This window comes from Oryzias latipes, chromosome 23 (genome assembly GCF_002234675.1).
Source record: "Oryzias latipes chromosome 23, ASM223467v1".
Lineage (NCBI taxonomy): Eukaryota > Metazoa > Chordata > Actinopteri > Beloniformes > Adrianichthyidae > Oryzias > Oryzias latipes.
In genome coordinates this window covers 23,902,535-23,921,528 of record NC_019881.2, presented here as the reverse complement: position 1 = coordinate 23,921,528, position 18,994 = coordinate 23,902,535, and the positions used below count along the sequence as shown (strand labels likewise).

Here is an 18,994-nt window from a genome sequence, read left to right as displayed (position 1 = left end):
TTGTAGTATAGACTTGGGTCAGATTAACTATTTATAGATTAACTACTATTTCATTGTACTACAATTATAATTTAATTGTAGTACAACGAAATAGACTATAAGCACTACACACTGAGTCAACCTCACAGTCGAAGCAGTTCAGCTGTGTGGTTCTTGTGCTTCCTTTGCCCCCCCTCCCTCCCTCATTTCCTGTTGCCTCACAAACCACATCCTGTCAGTCTGAACTGAGGTCTTAGTCTCAATAACACAAGTTTAAGGACAAACAAAGAACCACACGATTCGGTTCTTCCCCAAGTTCTGAAGAAAAGATATACTCGGTTCATCCTCCTGCAAAACAAAGCTCAGTTCTGGTTCCAGTTCTGAAGAACCACACAGTTCGGTTCAGCAAAGATTTTATTTCTGCTCAAAGCATTTTTTGTTCTTACAGACCCGTTTGAAACCAACAATTTTGACCCTCCTGCTGGTTCTGTTGGTCCCACATTAGAGGTTCTGGTCTCACTGAGCAGTGGTGCCACTGACATCCACCTTCAGGTCCTTGGCAACCAGTCCTGCAGTGACCGGGTGCATGGCTGTCCGGTGGGCCGCAAACACTTGAACGGCTTCGTCTCTGTACTTGTTGAAGTTGAAAACCTCCCTGAAGGACAAAAATAACTTTGGGTCAAAAGGTGTGGTTCAGGATGGAGATCAGCAGAACCACATGCAGGAGGTCAGGTCCAGTCACCCAAGACCAGCATTTGGTTCTGAATTCATACCTAAAGAGCGGCCGAGTGAACTTCATCCTGCCCTGCTCGGTGGCCATTTTCAGCGCCAGCGGAACCGCCTCTTCCCACTTGGAGCGAACACACAGCTTCAGCCACCTGAGAAGAGATCAACCAATCAGCAGTGAGCATGGTCTGGCTGTTCAAATGGATGCCACAGACTCACCTGAAGCGGATTTCAGAATTGGTACAAGTGTTGAGACCATAAACCTCCTGCATCTTCTTCACATGAGTCAGAGGGAGCGGGTTCTGCAGGACCAACAGGAGAACAGTCAGAACGCACGAGTAGCAGGACTGTCGTGGACCTCAGCCTCTACAGGGCGGCCGTACCTCATGAAGCAGCAGGGACAGAAACTCGATGAGCTGGTGGGAAGACAGAGTCTTCACGTCGGACTCGCTGAAGCCGTCCAGGTCCTGGTCTCCGGCCTGAAGCAGTGGAGAGAACTCAGACGGATGCTCCATGAGAGCAGACGGGGATCAGGTGCAGAACTTACTTTGGTCCACCTCTGACTCAGAGCAATGCAAGCATCGGCCAGCGTGGTGTCATACCTGAAACAGCAACCATTACGGTTCAGAACCATTTCATCAGAACTGAGGAGGCTCAGGAACCAGACGGAGGTCTGGCTGGACCCACTTACTGAGGTTTGACAGGAGGCATCCCAGGAGTGAACATCCAGGCGTTCCAGTCCACCCGGTTCAGGGCCTCTGCCTGAGAACAACAGCACACTTGTACTTGGAGCAGCTCAGTCTGAACCAAGCCCAGAGATTCTGGTTCCCCCTCATATAGCACCTTAGCCCCCCCCACAAACCTGGTCCTTGAAGTAGGTGAACAGGTAGTTCTTCCAGTCATCAGTGGTGACGCTGCCGTACGCATAGAGCTGAATGTACGACTTCACGAAACCCATGAAGACCTCTACGGAGACACAGAACCATAACGGGTCAAACAGAACCTTAGAGGGGGGAAGGAGCTTCAGAGACAGGTGTTACCTGGTCCTCCCATCAGCTCCTCCAGGTGGTACAAGAGAGCGAAGCCCTTTTCGTACGGCACAGAGGAAAAGGCATCGTCTGGGTCGACGTCCTGAAGACTAGGAACCAGGTTGGTCAAAGGGTTGTTGGGTCCAAAGGTGTTCACCTGAAGGACAGCTAGAACCAGTCAGAGTGGGAACCTCCCACATTCCCACCTACAGAAATCTGAATGGGTTCTCACAGAGTCCTGCAGGTCCTTCCAACCGCCCATGGCCTTAAACTGCCTGAACTGCTCGCCGTACATTTGTCTGCCGATCATCCTCTCCAGGTAAACCGTGTGACCTTCGTTGAGCCTGAAGCAATGATGAGTGTCAAACGCAGACCTGACCCCAGGGCCAAAACTCACCTCTGTGCTTTTACCAGAAATGTTCCCAGGTTTTGTTGGTGACCAGGTTCCCTGTCCAGCTGTGGGAGATCTCATGGGCAATTACCTGGATGACATGTGGACAAGCATGAACGCACCTGGATGATTATCTACAGCAGGTGTGCGCTCAAGCGACTCTGCAATGTACTCACAGTAGACAGAGATTTGTCTCCAGCCTACAATGAACCAGAAGGAAACAATGGTCACACGATTGGTCACATGACTCTGGTGGGTCAGCTGACTCAGCTTAGATTTACCAGTAAAGTAGGCGTGGCAAAGGTGAGGCAGGGGTTCTCCATGCCGCCGTATGGAAAAGATGGAGGAAGAACCAGAATGTCGTACTGACCCCAAACATACGGTCCAGCCAGATCCTCGGCTGTCTTCAGCATGGTTTCAGTCTGATGGACAGGTAGACAACCACTCAGGTAAGTTCATTAAACAGTTACTCAGAAAGTCCAACCCCAGGTGTGTCTCTTCCCAGTGGCCTCTATGATGCACCTCAGAGAACTCGAACGCTGCTTTATCCACAAACTCCTTCTCAGACCAGACTCTAGACCTGGGGCCGATCTCCCTGTGGACCAGACAAAACAGCTGTCACCAGCACAGGTAGCACCATGACACCAGTGCACAGGTGAGACACACGGTACCTGCTCTCCAGAGCTCCAACAACAATGGCAATGAGATAGGATGGCATCGGCACCTAAAGTCAAAGGTCAAAGAAAGGGCCGTCAAACATCAAGTAATGGTGTCACACACAACAAGTAAAGGTAATGCCGACGCCTACCGGCTGCCGGAACCTGTAGACAATACGACTGCTGTCCTCAGGGTCCTCCTCTTGACCATCCCTCACAGCACTCATCACTGCCACCAAGTCCTTAGGGACAGACACCTGAGACAGGTAGAGAGACACCTGAGAGAGAGAGACTGAAGACGGGTAGAGAGAGACACCAGAGACGGGTAGAGAGACACTGAAGACAGGTAGAGAGAGACACCTGAGACGGGTAGAGAGAGACACTGAAGACAGGTAGAGAGAGACTGAAGACAGGTAGAGAGATAGACACTGGAGACGGGTAGAGAGACACCGGAGAAAGGTAGAGAGAGAAACCAGAGACAGGAAGAGAGACACTGAAGACAGGTAGAGAGAGACTGAAGACAGGTAGAGAGAGAGACACCGGAGACGGGTAGAGAGACACCGGAGACAGGTAGAGAGAGACACCTGAGACGGGTAGAGAGAGACACCTGAGACGGGTAGAGAGAGACCGGAGACGGGTAGAGAGACACTGAAGACAGGTAGAGAGAGACACCGGAGACGGGTAGAGAGAGACACCGGAGACGGGTAGAGAGACACTGAAGACAGGTAGAGAGAGAGACACCTGAGACAGGTAGAGAGAGACACCTGAGACGGGTAGAGAGAGACACCTGAGACGGGTAGAGAGAGACACCTGAGACGGGTAGAGAGAGACACCTGAGACGGGTAGAGAGAGACACCTGAGACGGGTAGAGAGAGACACCTGAGACGGGTAGAGAGAGACACCTGAGACGGGTAGAGAGAGACACCTGAGACGGGTAGAGAGACACCGGAGACGGGTAGAGAGAGACACCGGAGACGGGTAGAGAGAGACACCGGAGACGGGTAGAGAGAGACTGAAGACAGGTAGAGAGAGACACCTGAGACAGGTAGAGAGAGACACCTGAGACGGGTAGAGAGACACCTCAGACAGGTAGAGAGAGAAACCGGAGACGGGTAGAGAGACACTGAAGACAGGTAGAGAGAGACACCAGAGACGGGTAGAGAGACACTGAAGACAGGTAGAGAGAGACTGAAGACAGGTAGAGAGAGAGACACTGGAGACGGGTAGAGAGACACCGGAGACAGGGAGAGAGAGACACCTGAGACAGGTAGAGAGAGACACCAGAGACGGGTAGAGAGACACTGAAGACAGGTAGAGAGAGACTGAAGACAGGTAGAGAGAGAGACACTGGAGACGGGTAGAGAGACACCGGAGACAGGTAGAGAGACACCGGAGACAGGTAGAGAGAGACACCTGAGACGGGTAGAGAGACATAGAGGGAGGGGAGGCAGATTTTTCTGGTAGATTTCCCATTATTCCCCTTTGTGTGGGCTGACTAGGTGTGCTGGTTACCTGGGCGTAGTAGGTGTGCTTTACTGATGGGGTGTCCTGACAGGGGACCATGCTCCTGCAGTGATGAGCCTGTCAGACAGAACACAGGGTTATAATCTGTGGACTGTTGCACTGCTGGGTTCTAGAGTCGGTTGGGGTAAACAGCACCAGAACTATACACGGTCCAACACAGACGACATTCTTTTTGGACATTTCTGCATCACACAATTATCGACAGGAAGGTGGAGCAACAGGAAGTCATGGCCTCCGGTTAAAGGTGAAGAAAGAGGGCGTCGGTCTGAAGACCAGTTCCACATTTTGATGAAGCAACAGGTGAAAGAGGAAGAACCGTCCGGAGGTGAAACTCTGAGGTTTGGGTTTCAGCCTCTGACTCGGAACAAATGTTCTGCTACATCAAACTCTGCGGCTCCATCCGTGGGGCCACAGGTGATGCTCACCTGACACTGGCTGAACAGGTAAGGCTGCTTCTTCCCAGCAGTCTGCTCAGGTGTGAGCCACTGCAGTGCTGATGCAGACGGAGACGTCTCATACACCACCTGGACGATGACATGCTGCCCCCTGATTGGTCCGTGCAGAAAATGTCATTAGGTCTACTCTGAAAGTTCAGGCGAAAGGCACAGTGGGCGGAGTCTCACCTGGACAGGTGAAAGGGAAGCGTGATGTCCAGCTGTGTCCCCTTGAAGCTGTGTTTGGAGGCTAAAGTAAAGCGAGCAGGCTGCTGGTTGGCCGACACCGACACGACGTTCAGATCTCTGGTGTCCAAAGTCTGCAAAAAAAACCACACACCTGCTGAGTCAGCACACCTGTCCTTCAGCCAGAGTCCAGGTCTGAAACTCTGCCCCTAGATTTTCTCATTTCAGGATTGAGTTAACGTTTTGGATTCAAGTCCAAATGCAGCCGAACTTCTAAGAACCGGACGGGTTCTCTTTCCTCACAGATCCAGGGTTTAAGTTAAAACGATCAAGTGACCACGTGACCTGGTTTACAGAGTGGAGATCAACCTGATGGATCGAGCTTCCAAACGCAGCTCGGTTCGGTTCTTGCTCAATGACACTTCGACAATTTGACTGGGACCTCTGAGTGGGGTGCAGGAGCCGCTGCCGCACAGCCCTGGAGAGGTCACTAATGCTTTCTCCAGCTGATTGGAAGGCGCGTGAGTGGCGGACATCAGGTGCACGCGCGCCTGGACTTCAGAACCACGCTCGGATCATCAGATCAGGACCAAAACCAGAACCGCCAGTTAGTTACCAGTAGAGAAAAGTTGTCCTCGAGCGCCTCCACCGTGAGCTCCACGGTCCCCGCGATCACGCGCCGCCGGAAGTCCACTCGCAGGTGCAGGTTCAGGTGTTTGGTGACGCACCTGGAGGGGGACGAGAAGGAGCAGGGGTCCGACATGCTGACCGTCCGGTAACCCAGCACAGAATGAGAGGGAGCTCCCGCCGGCTCCCCGGAACACGAGACACTTCCGCCGGCGCCCCTTCAAAATAGAAGGCGAACACATGCTTTTGTTTTGGAAAGATCGTCGCTCCCTAACTGAAAAAAAAATGACGTCAGACGTTTTCTCCTTTTTTTCTGAAGCATTCTCCATCGGGGGCTGTCCGGAGCCCCTCCCCTTTCTCCGTGAGGCGCGCGGCGGTCCAGACCCGGTCACGATGAATCTGCATGACGGTCCAGGTCCTCACGGCGAAGGAACCGGCACGTGGACGCGCTTCTCGCGCTGGCTGGAGTGCGCGTGCGTGGTGACCTTTGATCTGGAGCTCGGACAGGCCCTCGAGGTGCGTTAGCTTAGCATGACCGTTTCTCGCGTGCAGGTTTTCATCCTGGGCTCAGACATGCGCATTAAAGCCCGCTTTAGAACCTCAGAACATCCGTCTGGTTCTGAAGCTGCTGCATGTACAGACGGGGGCCCAAATGCCCCCCTCCTCACTGCCAACCTACTAGTGGACGAGTGTCTGCCGTGGGACCTGGAAGGCTGAGGGTTCATACCGCAAACGGGTTCCTGTTCCTGACCCAGTTTTTATGGTCAATCTAGAATTTATGGTCTATCCATCCATCCAGTCATCCATCCAGTCATCCATCCAGTCATCCATCCAGTCATCCATCCATCCATGCAGTCCTCAAGTCACCCATCCAGTCATCCATCCAGTCATCCATCCATCCAGTCATCCATCAAGTCATCCATCCAGTCACCCATTCATCCATCCATCCATCCATGCATGATGGATGAGGGCGGGGTTAAGGCAACCCCAGCCTGTTTTTAAGGTCCAAACTCTGTAATATATGGTTCTGTATGAATAAGACATGTGGTGACTGACAGCAGAGGGTTTTTGGAGTGCCCCCCTCCCCCATCCTGTAGCCCCGCCCCCTGAGTCTGTGTTTTCTGCTCGCAGCTGCTGCATCCGCCCGACGCCCGGTTAACGGAGAAAGAGGTGATTGTTGATCAATAACCCGATCGATGCTCTGATCAGACTCTAACCGTATCTGTGCTCTGTTGTCAGAAAACCAGCATCTGTTACCTGTCCTTCCCCGACTCCTACTCAGGTGAGTCCAGGTAACTGGGCGGCTGAGCAGGTGAGCTGTGAGGTCACGCGGTCTTTGTGTGATTTTCCAGGATGCCATGGCGACACGCAGTTCACCTTCAGGTTCCGTCAGTCTGTTGGCCGCAGAGGCTCCAGCGCCATCGACGCCTACAACAGAGACGCCCCCGCCAGCCTGCAGGTAAGACCACTCACCTGTTCACCGGTCAGAGAACAGGAGGTCCTGATGCTGAGGTCAATCTCTCCAGTTGGAAGCTGCACATTTCTTTGGATACGCCTACTTCCGCCAGGTGAAGGACACCTCTGTGAAGAGAGGCTACTTCCAGAAGGTGACTCACCTGTTTGCTCACCTGTGATGTCACTGCGGAGTGGTCATGTGACAATCTTGGCTGTTTTTCAGTCTTTGGTGCTGGTGTCCAGGCTGCCCTATTCCATCCTGTTCCACTCCATTCTGCAGATCCTCGCACCTGAATTCTTTGAGAAGCTGCAGCCGTGCCTGGAAACAGGTGAGCTCGTCCTGCTAGCATCATCACCGCCAGCCAATCAGCTTTGAGGATTTCTGCTTTACTCCTGTCCTCTCTGCAGTTTGTAATGAGATCGACCAATGGCCAGCTCCCACACCTGGAGTCACCCTCAACTTACCTGTGATGGGCATGATCTTCCAGGTCAGTCAGGGGGGCGGGGCTTAACAGGCCCCAGTCATTCAGTGTAGAAGGACTGAGGAACAGAAGCAGCAACTCACCTGTCCTTACCTGACTATAGGCATGACTTCAGGTCATGTGACGCAGACTTCCTGCAGCCCGGGCGGGACGTCCCTCCCACCTCACGACCTCCTGCTGTAGTTCCTCCACCATCATGATGACGAGTGGAGGAGGAAGAACTCTGAAGTCTGACTTTGTTCTTGTCACCAGCACAGAGAGGAGAACGAAAACACAGAAAGGTTCTGTCAAAGAACGCTGTTCAGAGGGTCTGATGCAGGCTAAGACCTCACCTGCAAGCTGGAGGAGGAGCTTCTCAGGTGTTGAATCAATCAGGAGGCCGCTCCTCACACCCAAGGACCCCAACGTCCTGAGGAGACGAAGGTTCTTGTGAACATTCCTGAGACTGAGGAGGAACTTCAACCAGACCAGCTGGATCTCCTGTGTGTTCAGAAAAGATAGAAGGAGATTAAGGAGGAGAGATTGGAAGCAGTTTAGATGTTGGTCATGAAGGGGATAGAAGGAGGAACAGAGGAGGTGAGATCCTGAAGGAGGGGTTAGAAGGAGAAGAGAGGGTCAGGGAGGAGGACAAGTCTGAAGATGGAGGATGAAGGTTGTCCGTGGTTCTAGCCTGCAGGTAGTATGTGAGCTGGAGAAGGAGAAGCGTTGGAGGGAGATGGATGAGGAGATCCAGAGGGAGGAGGAGGTGATGGAGGCGTTTGGCATTCCGGACAGGAACGCAGGAGAACACAAAAGCAGAACAGAGGAACATGGAGAGGTTCTGTGTGGCATTTAGGGTTGAAGTGAACAGGCTTTTTTTTTTTTTTGGGGGGGGGGGGGGGGGGGGTATTTTGACTGGCGTGGTTGGGCTGGGGCTGCACTCTCTTTCCCCCCATGCCTCCCTGCTCTCTGGCTCTGCGGCGGTCCTGCCGGCCCTGGCCTGGGAGGCGGACGTGGTCACCTGGGGGTCGGTCATCCATTTTAGAAGAACATAAACACTCACCTGAGCACAGGTGTTAGCTCACCTTTGCACTAATATTATGCGTGATTGAATGAAATTTCTCACACCAGTTGGCTAGTAGGCATAAGTATGCGTGTGTGAACAATATCTGTATTGTGTACATGTTGACATGTGGACATTTTTGCAGCTAGCAGGTGTGTCTGTAACATTTGAGTGTGTTTGGACAGGCCCCGCCCCTTTAAGATTTGTATTCTATCTGAACCTTACCGTAATAAACATCCAGTAGCTTGTTGCTTTATGCTGCTTCATGGTTTTATCCCCCCCCATGATGACCCTCCTATCCCCCCCTCTCTAACGTCCCTCTCTCTTCTTCCCTCCTTTCCTTTTCCGTCCGGTCCAACACAAAAGAATTTCAAAAACAATTAAAATGAATAAAGTTTGGCCTCAATTCCAAAAGGGGTTTATTCAGACATACCTCTGGTTTGTCTGAAGATTAATAACCCCTCTTGTTAAAATAAAATATGTCCAACCCAAGAGGCCCTCAGCTCTCATCTGTCTGCCCAGCTGTTGGACAGGACAAGTTAAAAAAAAAAAAAGAAAAGAAAATTATATTTCAAAACAGAACATTTTAGAGTTTTTAGGTTCAAACTTTTGTTTTCATTTTAGAGTCAATTGCACCAACGGCTTTATGTACCTCATGTAAAACATAGAGAAATGCTGCATTCATGTGGAGTTTGAATGATGGAAGAATGACACACAACAAACACCACATGGATGCTAGAGCGGGGCCCCAAACATTTTCTACTGAGGGCCACAATAAGTCTGTTTCTCTCAACTTCTTTTCTTTCTTTTATTGTCCTATAATGAAGTTTAAATAATTCATGATCCTTTTAATAAAATTAATAACACTATTTATGAAATAAAAAAATGAGCAAATAACTGTGATTTTCAAAGACAAAAAGTCAAGAAAAAATATACTGATATGTTATAAAGAAGAAACAATAAATAGTGTATCCTCTGCCGTCGTAATCCTAATAAAGACTTTGAGGCTGCATCTCCTCACATGTCTCACAGTTTGTGCAGCTGTTCTGTGTCCTGCATGTCTGTCTCTCATCCAGTGATCATGAAAAATAACTAATTTCTGTGTCTTCTGCTGCAGCTAATCATATTTCTGTGTTACCTTTTTACCAGAACAGAGTTCCTCGTTTATTGCAGGAGTTGCGTTAAAAATAACCGTGATCAGTGAAATCCATGGTCTGATTCCAGACGTTTATGGCAGTAAAACTCCTCACTGCATAAATACACTTTTTCTCACACAGACATGAACATTTTCACACTTTTCTCTGGTTTAAATTCTCAAACCTTCATAGTAATGAGGTCCAGGATCTTAGATTGAAAACAAAGATCTGATCGATCACAGATTTCTGATCTGAAGAGCTCCGCGCTTCTTTACAGGAGACACGGCTTGGAGGAGATTGATTGACAGGGTCTCCAGCCAATCAGGACACACCTGATTGTTTAAAAAAGCTGTTTAAAAAAAGCAGCAAGATCGCTCTAAAAGAATGAGCTTAACCGGGAAAGATGAACTGTGACGTAGAAAAGGAAGACTGTCTGCTGTTCTGTTTGACAGAGATGTTAGATTTTTGGAGGGTTTCAGATCGGGACACAGACTGCAGAAGAGGGTCTTGATCGTGATCAAAATAAAAAAACATGGGTCTCTGATATTGTTCAGTGGGACGGACCAAACATGGAGGCCGTAGTTTGCCCACCCCTGTTTTAGGAGGTTCTTCCAGACCCACAGCTGCTGTCAGACACCTGAGTCATGTGACCCACCTGTCTGCTGTTTTCTTGTTCAGGTGAGGATTCCCGCCAAAGCAGACAAACTGGGAGGAAGTCCTCTGAGACAGACGGCTGCAGAGGTCAGAGCTTCTCCACCTTCTTCAGGCTCTGCAGGTTTTGATGTTGATGAAGATTCTCTCTCCTTAGAACCTCATACCGGTTCCGACGCTGCTGCCGTCCGTCCATGAACTGGACTTCTTCAGGTCAGCCCCCCATGTTCCTGCCTCTGTCATAGAGAGGTCTTCCTCTCAGCTGCATCTGTGCTCCTCTCAGGTGTTTCCAGTCGGTTCTGATCCACCTGCAGATGCTTTGGGAGCTGGTGTTGCTCGGGAACCGCTCATTGTCATGGCGCCATCTCCAACGATTTCTTCTGAAATGGTGCTGGCTCTCACTAGGTAACTGAGTGGTCCACGGTTCAAGTCTTACTGTTCAGGAACAGCAGCTTCTGATGTTTGCTCGGTACCATCAGGTCAATCAGTCCGCTGAAGTTCTGCTGCGACTTCCGTCCTTATTTCACCATCCATGACAGCGAGTTCAAGGAGTACACCACCAGAACACAAGCGCCGTGAGTCCCCAAAACCCGCACAGCGCCTATAAAGTCCACCTGCAGTCCTCACACCTGTCTGCACCTCCTCTGTGTTCAGGCCGAACGTGGTCCTGGGAGTCACCAACCCGTTCTTCATCAAGACGTTCCAGAGCTGGCCACACATCGTACGACTGGGAGACGTCAAGATGGACGGTAGATTCCGCCGTTTGCTACCGTTCTGCTCTGAGAAAGCACCTTCACACTTGAGGCCCAGTGGAGTGTTGTAGTCTGCCTGTTTGTTGGGCTTCTGAGACAAAAAAAGCACGCTGTAAACACGCTACCTACATGACAACAGCCCGCTGTAAACACGCTACCTACATGCCAACAGCACGCTGTAAACACGCTAACTACATGCCAACAACACGCTGTAAACACGCTACCTACACAACAACACTACGCTGTTAACACGCTACTACCTACATGACAACAGCCCGCTGTAAACACGCTACCTACATGCCAACAACACGCTGTAAACACGCTACCTACATGCCAACAGCACACTGTAAACACGCTACCTACATGCCAACAGCACGCTGTAAACACGCTACCTACATGCCAACAGCACGCTGTAGACACGCTACCTACATGCCAACAGCACGCTGTAAACACGCTACCTACATGCCAACAGCACGCTGTAGACACGCTACCTACATGCCAACAGCACGCTGTAGACACGCTACCTACATGCCAACAGCACACTGTAAGCACGCTACCTACATGCCAACAGCACGCTGTAAACACGCTACCTACATGCCAACAGCACGCTGTAGACACGCTACCTACATGCCAACAGCACACTGTAAACACGCTACCTACATGCCAACAACACGCTGTAAACACGCTACCTACACAACAACACTACGCTATTAACACGCTAACTACATGACAACAGCCCGCTGTAAACACGCTACCTACATGCCAACAGCACGCTGTAAACACGTTACCTACATGCCAACAACACGCTGTAAACACGCTACCTACACAACACTACGCTGTAAACACGCTACCTACATGCCAACAGCACGCTGTAAACACGCTACCTACATGCCAACAGCACGCTGTAAACACGTTATCTACATGCCAACAGCACGCTGTAAACACGCTACCTACATGCCAACAGCACGCTGTAAACATGCTACCTACATGCCAACAGCACGCTGTAAACATGCTACCTACATGCCAACAGCACGCTGTAAACACGCTACCTACATGCCAACAGCACGCTGTAAACACGCTACCTACATGCCAACAGCACACTGTAAACACGCTACCTACATGCCAACAGCACGCTGTAGACACGCTACCTACATGCCAACAGCACACTGTAAACACGCTACCTACATGCCAACAGCACGCTGTAAACACGCTACCTACATGCCAACAGCACACTGTAAACACGCTACTTACATGCCAACAGCACACTGTAAACACGCTACCTACATGCCAACAGCACGCTGTAAACACGCTACCTACATGCCAACAGCACGCTGTAAACACGCTACTTACATGCCAACAGCACACTGTAAACACGCTACCTACATGCCAACAGCACGCTGTAGACACGCTACCTACATGCCAACAGCACACTGTAAACACGCTACCTACATGCCAACAGCACGCTGTAAACACGCTACCTACATGCCAACAGCACACTGTAAACACGCTACCTACATGCCAACAGCACGCTGTAAACACGCTACCTACATGCCAACAACACGCTGTAAACACGCTACCTACACAACAACACTACGCTGTAAACACGCTACCTACATGCCAACAGCACGCTGTAAACACGCTACCTACATGCCAACAACACGATGTAAACACGGTACCTACACAACAACACTACGCTGTTAACACGCTACCTACATGACAACAGCCCGCTGTAAACATGCTACCTACATGCCAACAGCACGCTGTAAACACGCTACCTACATGCCAACAACACGCTGTAAACACGCTACCTACACAACAACACTACGCTGTTAACACGCTACCTACATGACAACAGACCGCTGTAAACACGCTACCTACATGACAAATCATGCTGTAAACACGCTGCCTACACGTTATAAACACGCCACCAACACATGACATGTGCCACACGCTTGTCTGGTGTAGCTCATCAAATATCGTCCTGCAGCTGACCTACCGAAGCAGGTGAAGGTGAAGAAGTCGTCCAAACTAAAGACTCTCGACACCAAACCAGGTAAGAACAAACTCACCTGAGCCTCTGCTCACGTCTGCTACCTGATGCATGTGTCTGCACAGGTATCTACACAGCCTACAAAACCTTCCTACACAAAGACAAGATCCTCATCAAGAGACTGCTGAAGGTGAGCAGGTGGACACACCTGGGTGGGCGTGGCTTCATCTGAAGTGTTTATGCGGATCTGCAGGGCATTCAGAGGAGGCGGCCGTCGGAGGCGCAGAGCGCCATCCTGAGGCGCCACCTGCTGGAGCTGACGCAGAGCTTCATCATTCCTTTGGTGAGCGCAAAGAGCAGGTGTGGTGGTTCCTCCCACCTGAGCAGACGCACATGACAGAGACCTGAGCCCTGTGCTCTGTGTGGCAGGAGCGGTACATGGCCAGCCTGATGCCCCTGCAGAGATCCGTGACCCCCTGGAAGGTAAACAGCAGGTGCAGCATCCCGTCCTCCGCAGAGGTTCTCAGGTGTGTTTGTGCTCAGACTCCTCCTCAGATCCGCCCCTTCGTCCAGGAAGACTTCCTGTCCACGCTGGAGCATGCAGGCCCTCAGCTTACCTCCCCGCTCAGAGGGGACTGGGTGGGTTTGTACAGGTGAGTCCGGTGGTGTCGTCATGTGTGGTCAGTGAGTGATTAGCCCCGCCTCCCATCCTCTGGTCCATGTCCCCCTGCTCTCAGAAAGTTCTTCAGATCTCCCAACTTTGATGGCTGGTACCGTCAGCGACACAAGGAGATGATGCAAAAGCTGGAGAGCCTCCACCTGGAGGTGATCTGTGATGCGGTAAGCCCCGCCCTCCCTCCCAGCCGCGACAGCTGATTGGTCTTTTTGTCCTGACTCTGAGGCGTCTCCCCTCAGGACCTGCTGGGATGGACCAGGGACAAATCTGAGGTGGAGATTGTGGACCTGATCCTGAAGCTCAGAGAGAAGCTGGTGAGTTTCTCCTTATGACACCTCCTCCTCCACCTCCTCTCCCAGTCTGCTCCAAAATCAGGTCAGGAGAAAGCATGACCTCCCCACCAAAGTCAAACCCGGTGACCCAACAGAACCGGGCTGCTGTCTTCCAGCCGCTTCTGTGGCTGCAGGGTTGGACGATCTACGGCCCGTGGTCCTGATCCGGCCCGCCTCCATGCTTGGTCCGGCCCCTAAACAATATCAGAGACCCACATAGAACACGTTTTAGTCCACCGTTCTGCAGTCTGTGCCCCGACCTGAACCCTCTAAAGTCCCTGTCAAATCAGGAGACGGGCTTCCTTTAGTCGGGGTTCTGAGAAGAACCACACAGGAGATGAGAGACGTCTGCAGAAGGTCACAGCGCAAAGCTGCCTTCCCGGTGGATCCAGTCTGCTTTTATTGGTCGATACCATGAAAGCTGGTCATTCAATCAAGCAGAACAGGAACATCATATCTTGTGTAGTCAGAACTTTTCAGTTATTGTTTTTGAACTGAGACCATCTGTTGATAATAGCCTGTAAGTAAATGATAATTACATGATCCTAACACCTTTCTACGGCACAGCTCATCTTTATGCCTCTTTTTCTTTTTTTTTTCCAAAAGTGCACCTTGTCCTGTGTGCTGATTGGCTGGAGACCTTGTCAATCAATTCTGCCGAGTCAGAAATCTTTGATCGCGATCAGGTCTTTGTTTTCATTCTAAGATGCTGGGCTAAATGTCTATGAAGGCTTGAGAATTTAAATAAGAGAGAAGCGTAGAAAGAGTGCAGAGGAGTTTCTCTGCCAGAAACGTCTCCCTGGATTTCATTTTAGAACTCCTGCGATGAACGAGGGAATTCTGTTCTGGAGAGAAATGCTGAGCTGCTGCTTTTCTCATTCTTACTGGATGAGAAACAGACGTGCAGGAATCAGCTGCTCAGTTTGATCCCTGACCCCCTCCCCCCCTCCCCGGACCATGACGGCAGAGGATCCACTAGATTGAATTTCTTTGACAATCACAGTTATTTGGTTGTTTTTTATTTGGTAAATAGTTTTATTGAATGAATTTTTAATGAATGACTGAAACTTTCTTCATGTAGCACTTCCTTCAGGGGAACCATCAAAATAAAAGACTGAAGTTTCAAATGAGAGGACAAAGGTTCAGGGCCCGCTCTAGCATCCAACATTTGTTTTTCCTTCTTCCCGTCATTCAAACACCGCTTGAACGCAGCATTTCTACGTTTTATAGACGTACGTCAAACGGCTCTAAAATGAGCAGTTTAGAGACAAAAACTCAGAAATGTCCCGTTTGAAATGAATTTAGTGTCCACACGTCTTTGTGCAGATTCTCTCTCTTCTCCACATCTGCCCTTCAATTGAGTTTTAGAACGGAAAGCTTTGCCCTCACCTTTCTACTTCCTGTTCCTTTCAGATTAAAGCTCGCAGACAGCAGCTGCCGGTCCAAGACGGAGTCTTACAGAACCTGGACACTTTCATCAGAACTTTGATCGGATCACTGCGGGACAATCTGCATGAGGTTTTTGAAACGGGCTGATGGTTTCTGGACCCGCAGAACCGGGTCGCCGCTCTGCTGTTGGACAGATGATCCCCTGAAGTGTTTACAGAACCTGGAGGCTGTGAAGGTCCAATAAAGTCTGAACCACCCTGACATCTGTATGCATGAAAGCTTGAGAAATGCTCAGGTTGACCCAGTCCCTGTCAACCAGAACCAGAACTTGCGCTTCCCCTGCTGGATCTGTTTCCTGATTGGCTGCACATTCCTTTCAGACGAGCTTTGCTAACGGACCGTCCGGTCCAGCAGAACTGGGAAAAGACGGAGACCGACAGAGCAGAAAAATACTTTAATTCAAATAGACGGTTGACAATGGCGGTCTCACTTCTTGTGGGCGGGGCCCCACCAGGCAGGCCCCTGCAGCTTCAGGACATCGCTCTTCTCCTGCGGACTGAAGTGCAGGATGGTGAGGATGGCGCCCAGCGTCTGCTGCCGCCCGCCGCTGTCCGGCAGGGTCAGGAACTTGTAGATGACGTTCTTCAGGTACTCCAGGTTGGCGCCCTCGCGGCTCTGGTCGCGGACCAGCTTGTCGAGTTGAGCTCGGAGCTGGGCGGCGTCCTCGTCGTGCCGCTCGGCGTTGGCGATGAGCTTAGCCTGCAGTTGGTGCAGGTCTTCCTCCAGCTGGTGCTTCTGCCGCCGCAGAGCCCCCGCCTCCACCTCCATGCGGGCCAGCTGCTGGGCGTACAGTAGCAGCGTGGACTCCGTGGGCGTGGCCTGCTGCAGGGCCTGGCTGACGGCGTCGCCCTCGCCGTCAGAACTAGCCTCCGCGCCTCCGTCCTCCTGGGTTTCCCGCCTGCAGCTCAGGGTTGCGGCCCGGAGCCTCTCCAGTTCTTGGTCCTTCTCGTCCAGCAGCACCATGGCGCGGTTCCGGTGTTTGTGAAGCTCCGCCTCCAGGCACAGCAGCCGTTCACGGTGGAGCGCCTCGGCCCGCTCCAGATCCTGACGGTGGGCCTGCTGCAGCGCCGCCATCTGCTGCTGCCGCTCCTCCAGCTGCCGGCGGTGTTGAGCCTCGGCCTCGTCGGCCTGGATCCGCAGGCTGATGTACTTCTCGCGCAGCTCGGCCTGCTGGGCCCGGACCTCCTCCAGCTCCTGGGCCTGGCAGCCGTCTTTGGCGTTCTTGTTCTTCAGCACCACCTGCGCCCGCTGCTTGTAGCGCTCAAACTCCTCCTTCAGCTGCCGCAGCTCCTGCTGGACCGCCGCCGAGGGCGGGTGGTCGGCTGGCTCCGTCAGGTCCTGAATGTTCTGGTCCGGGTTCTTCTGTGCCGCCAGCACCAGCAGCTTCTTCACCGTCTGCAGTTTGCCCTTGAGCGTCTCCACGTCCAGCTGCGCCTCGTCCAGCCGGAGGTCGGCGCCGGACCTGCCGGAGGCGGCGAGCGCCAGCGTCTTGTTCTCGGTATCCAGCTGCAGGATCCGGTCCCGGAGTCTCTGCGCGGCGTGCTGGTCCCGCTGCCTCGCCTTTTCGCAGGACCCGAGCAGCTCTGACAGCTCTGACACCCGCTGCTCCAGGCCCGCCACCCGCAGCTCCGCCGCCTTCGCCCGCTCCACGGCGCGCTCCTCTGCCACGGCCGCCTGCGACACAGAGAACGCTGGAGGTCCTGGTCCGGTTCTGAGCGGCGCCGTGTCGGACTCACCTTCTTGGTCTCCGTCTGGACCTGCTGATGCAATCGCGTCTTCAGCTCCTGCACCTCCCTCTGCAGCTCCTCCACTCGGGGGTCGGGCTTCTTCTGGCCTTCCTCGAGGCTGTGCAGCCGCCTCTGCAGCTCGTCTCTCTGCTCCTTCACCTGGCTCAGGTGGAGCTCAAGCTCCGCCCCTCGATCCTGTGAGGATGCGATGAGGGCGGAGCTGGCGTCCTGCAGGCGCAGCTCCGCGTCCTGCCGGGCGTCCCGCTCCTGCTGCAGCAGCTTCTGCAGCTCGCGCAGCTGCTGGGCGTGGTCCTCCTGCTCCCGCTGCCGCTCGTGCTGCTGCGTGATGACGCGGGCGCGGCACTCCGCCAGCTGCTGCTGCAGGTCGCCCAGCTCCGCCTCCTGCTGCGCCGTCACGGCGGACAGCCGCTCCTGCAGCTCCTCCACCTCCTGCTTCAGCTGCCGCTTGTCGGCCTGGAAGCTGGCCTCCATCCGAGACTTCTCCTGCGTGACGGTGGCCAGCGCCGCGGTCAGTGTGCTCAGCTGGCTCCTCAGCTGGGAGAGGCGGCGCTCCGGCTCCAGGTTCTGAGGGGGCGTGGCCTGTTGCTGCTCCGCCTCTCCGATGTCCACGTCCGGCTCAGAGCGGGGCGGCTGTGGAGAAAAGCCCGATGGTAAGCTGCTGACGGGAGGTCAGGCTGGAGTGAGCGTGCTCGGACGAACCGTGGAGTCTGGTCCAGGTCTGGACTCTCCCTGCTCCTCCTCGCTCCGGTCCTCTCGGACGCTCCCGCTGTCCTCGCTGTGCACCGAGCTGCAGTCCTCCAGGAAGTTTGGGCCTCCAGTGGTGAGCTGCTGGTTCAGGTCCACCTCTTGGCTGACAGTCAGGACCCTCAGACTGGCTTCCAGGGCCTCCTTCTCCTTCAGGAGGCTTTTGTAGGCCCGGACAACATCCTTGAACCGGGTCTGGTACTGGACCAACTGCTTCTTCTGCGACTCAATGGTGTCCAGCAGCTCCTTCCTAGAGGGCCCGCCTCCAAAACTCATCCCGAACTTATCCATGTCTAAGCCGAGCCACAGGAGACTGGAGACTCCGGTTCCGTCAGGATCCGGGATCCATCAGGATCTCTGAACCTGGAACCAGTCCAAATCTGTCAATAGAATTTTTCTCACGTTAGTCCTTATTTCTCCTTCAAGGCCGTGTGATCCATACAGTCAGACCGGCCCGGTTTGGTACAAACTGAGACCACTTCTTCCTCAGTTAACTGACGATTCTTTAGTTCCGAACCGGGAGGGTACCTGCGTTTGGAGCCGGAACATTCTGGGTTTAAAGGCGGAACACATAAGGCTTTAAAAATGTCTTTTCTTCTCACCTTCGCTTCGTTTCTGAACTTTCTTCGATGTCCTGGTTTGTAAAAGTAAATCCCGGACGGAGAACCGCCTCTGGGCCAGCTCTGATGAGTTTGAAGGCTTTAGTGCCGCTCGGCCGCCATGTTCAACGTTCCTTCAACCCGGAAGTGCTGCAAGAGAAGGAGGCGGGGCATAGTGCTGCCTTCAGGAGCAAACACCACTCAGAAACAAATGAAGTGAAAACGGGCTTTAGGACTTCTAGTACTTTCTGCTTGAAAGACGATCTTATTTATTTCAATCATATAAATAAAATTGTTCGAAAAAAATAGAAGATAGTATTTTCTAAACGTACCGAAAAGCCTTTTACACAGTTCTTCCCTTGGGCACTGAACGCAGCACTCAACCCT

The 18,994-nt window shown here is 52.5% G+C and overlaps 3 protein-coding genes across 3 annotated transcripts; 1 reads left to right on the top strand and 2 right to left on the bottom strand.

Annotated features, from left to right (window-relative positions):
- Positions 1-375: 375 nt before the first annotated feature.
- lta4h (leukotriene A4 hydrolase) lies at positions 376-5,687 on the bottom strand. Its single transcript, XM_004084948.3, has 19 exons — positions 5,541-5,687; positions 4,928-5,058; positions 4,730-4,850; positions 4,293-4,361; positions 2,933-3,037; positions 2,796-2,848; positions 2,647-2,719; positions 2,406-2,546; positions 2,301-2,324; positions 2,145-2,215; positions 1,966-2,077; positions 1,746-1,890; positions 1,568-1,671; positions 1,397-1,467; positions 1,253-1,307; positions 1,089-1,184; positions 925-1,007; positions 753-857; positions 376-634 (listed from the first exon to the last, which is right to left on the bottom strand). The coding sequence occupies exons 1-19, from the start codon at positions 5,685-5,687 to the stop codon at positions 496-498; spliced, it is 1,845 nt and encodes a 614-aa protein (XP_004084996.1). The 3' UTR covers positions 376-495.
- Positions 5,688-5,722: 35 nt separating this feature from the next.
- Positions 5,723-15,717, top strand: dennd6b (DENN domain containing 6B). Its single transcript, XM_004084947.4, is given in 21 exon segments — positions 5,723-6,067; positions 6,683-6,721; positions 6,791-6,833; positions 6,904-7,010; positions 7,078-7,158; positions 7,230-7,335; positions 7,415-7,494; positions 10,345-10,407; positions 10,475-10,530; positions 10,601-10,659; positions 10,662-10,722; positions 10,797-10,892; positions 10,972-11,066; positions 13,057-13,122; positions 13,185-13,249; positions 13,313-13,402; positions 13,489-13,542; positions 13,603-13,712; positions 13,797-13,899; positions 13,975-14,049; positions 15,481-15,717. Coding segments are annotated over 21 exon segments (1,848 nt in total). The 5' UTR covers positions 5,723-5,791; the 3' UTR covers positions 15,604-15,717.
- Positions 15,718-15,895: 178 nt separating this feature from the next.
- Positions 15,896-18,734, bottom strand: gcc1 (GRIP and coiled-coil domain containing 1). The gene is made up of 4 exons (XM_023952393.1): positions 18,611-18,734; positions 17,964-18,388; positions 17,253-17,894; positions 15,896-17,190 (listed from the first exon to the last, which is right to left on the bottom strand). Exons 2-4 carry the CDS (start codon positions 18,297-18,299, stop codon positions 15,943-15,945), a joined length of 2,226 nt encoding a protein of 741 aa, XP_023808161.1. The 5' UTR covers positions 18,300-18,388; positions 18,611-18,734; the 3' UTR covers positions 15,896-15,942.
- Positions 18,735-18,994: the final 260 nt, after the last annotated feature.

Bases quoted from the DNA above. Each gene is read 5' to 3' on its own strand.
- lta4h (XM_004084948.3), bottom strand. From the start codon at position 5,687: ATGTCGGACCCCTGCTCCTTCTCGTCCCCCTCCAGGTGCGTCACCAAA. The intron at 2,216-2,300 runs GTGAGTACATTG...CATGTCATCCAG, and splicing joins GAGACAAATCTCTGTCTACT to GTAATTGCCCATGAGATCTC. The intron at 635-752 runs GTATGAATTCAG...TTTGTCCTTCAG, and splicing joins TTCACTCGGCCGCTCTTTAG to GGAGGTTTTCAACTTCAACA.
- gcc1 (XM_023952393.1), bottom strand. From the start codon at position 18,299: ATGGATAAGTTCGGGATGAGTTTTGGAGGCGGGCCCTCTAGGAAGGAG. The intron at 17,895-17,963 runs GTTCGTCCGAGC...TTTTCTCCACAG, and splicing joins GACCTGGACCAGACTCCACG to CCGCCCCGCTCTGAGCCGGA. The intron at 17,191-17,252 runs GTGAGTCCGACA...TCTGTGTCGCAG, and splicing joins TCCAGACGGAGACCAAGAAG to GCGGCCGTGGCAGAGGAGCG.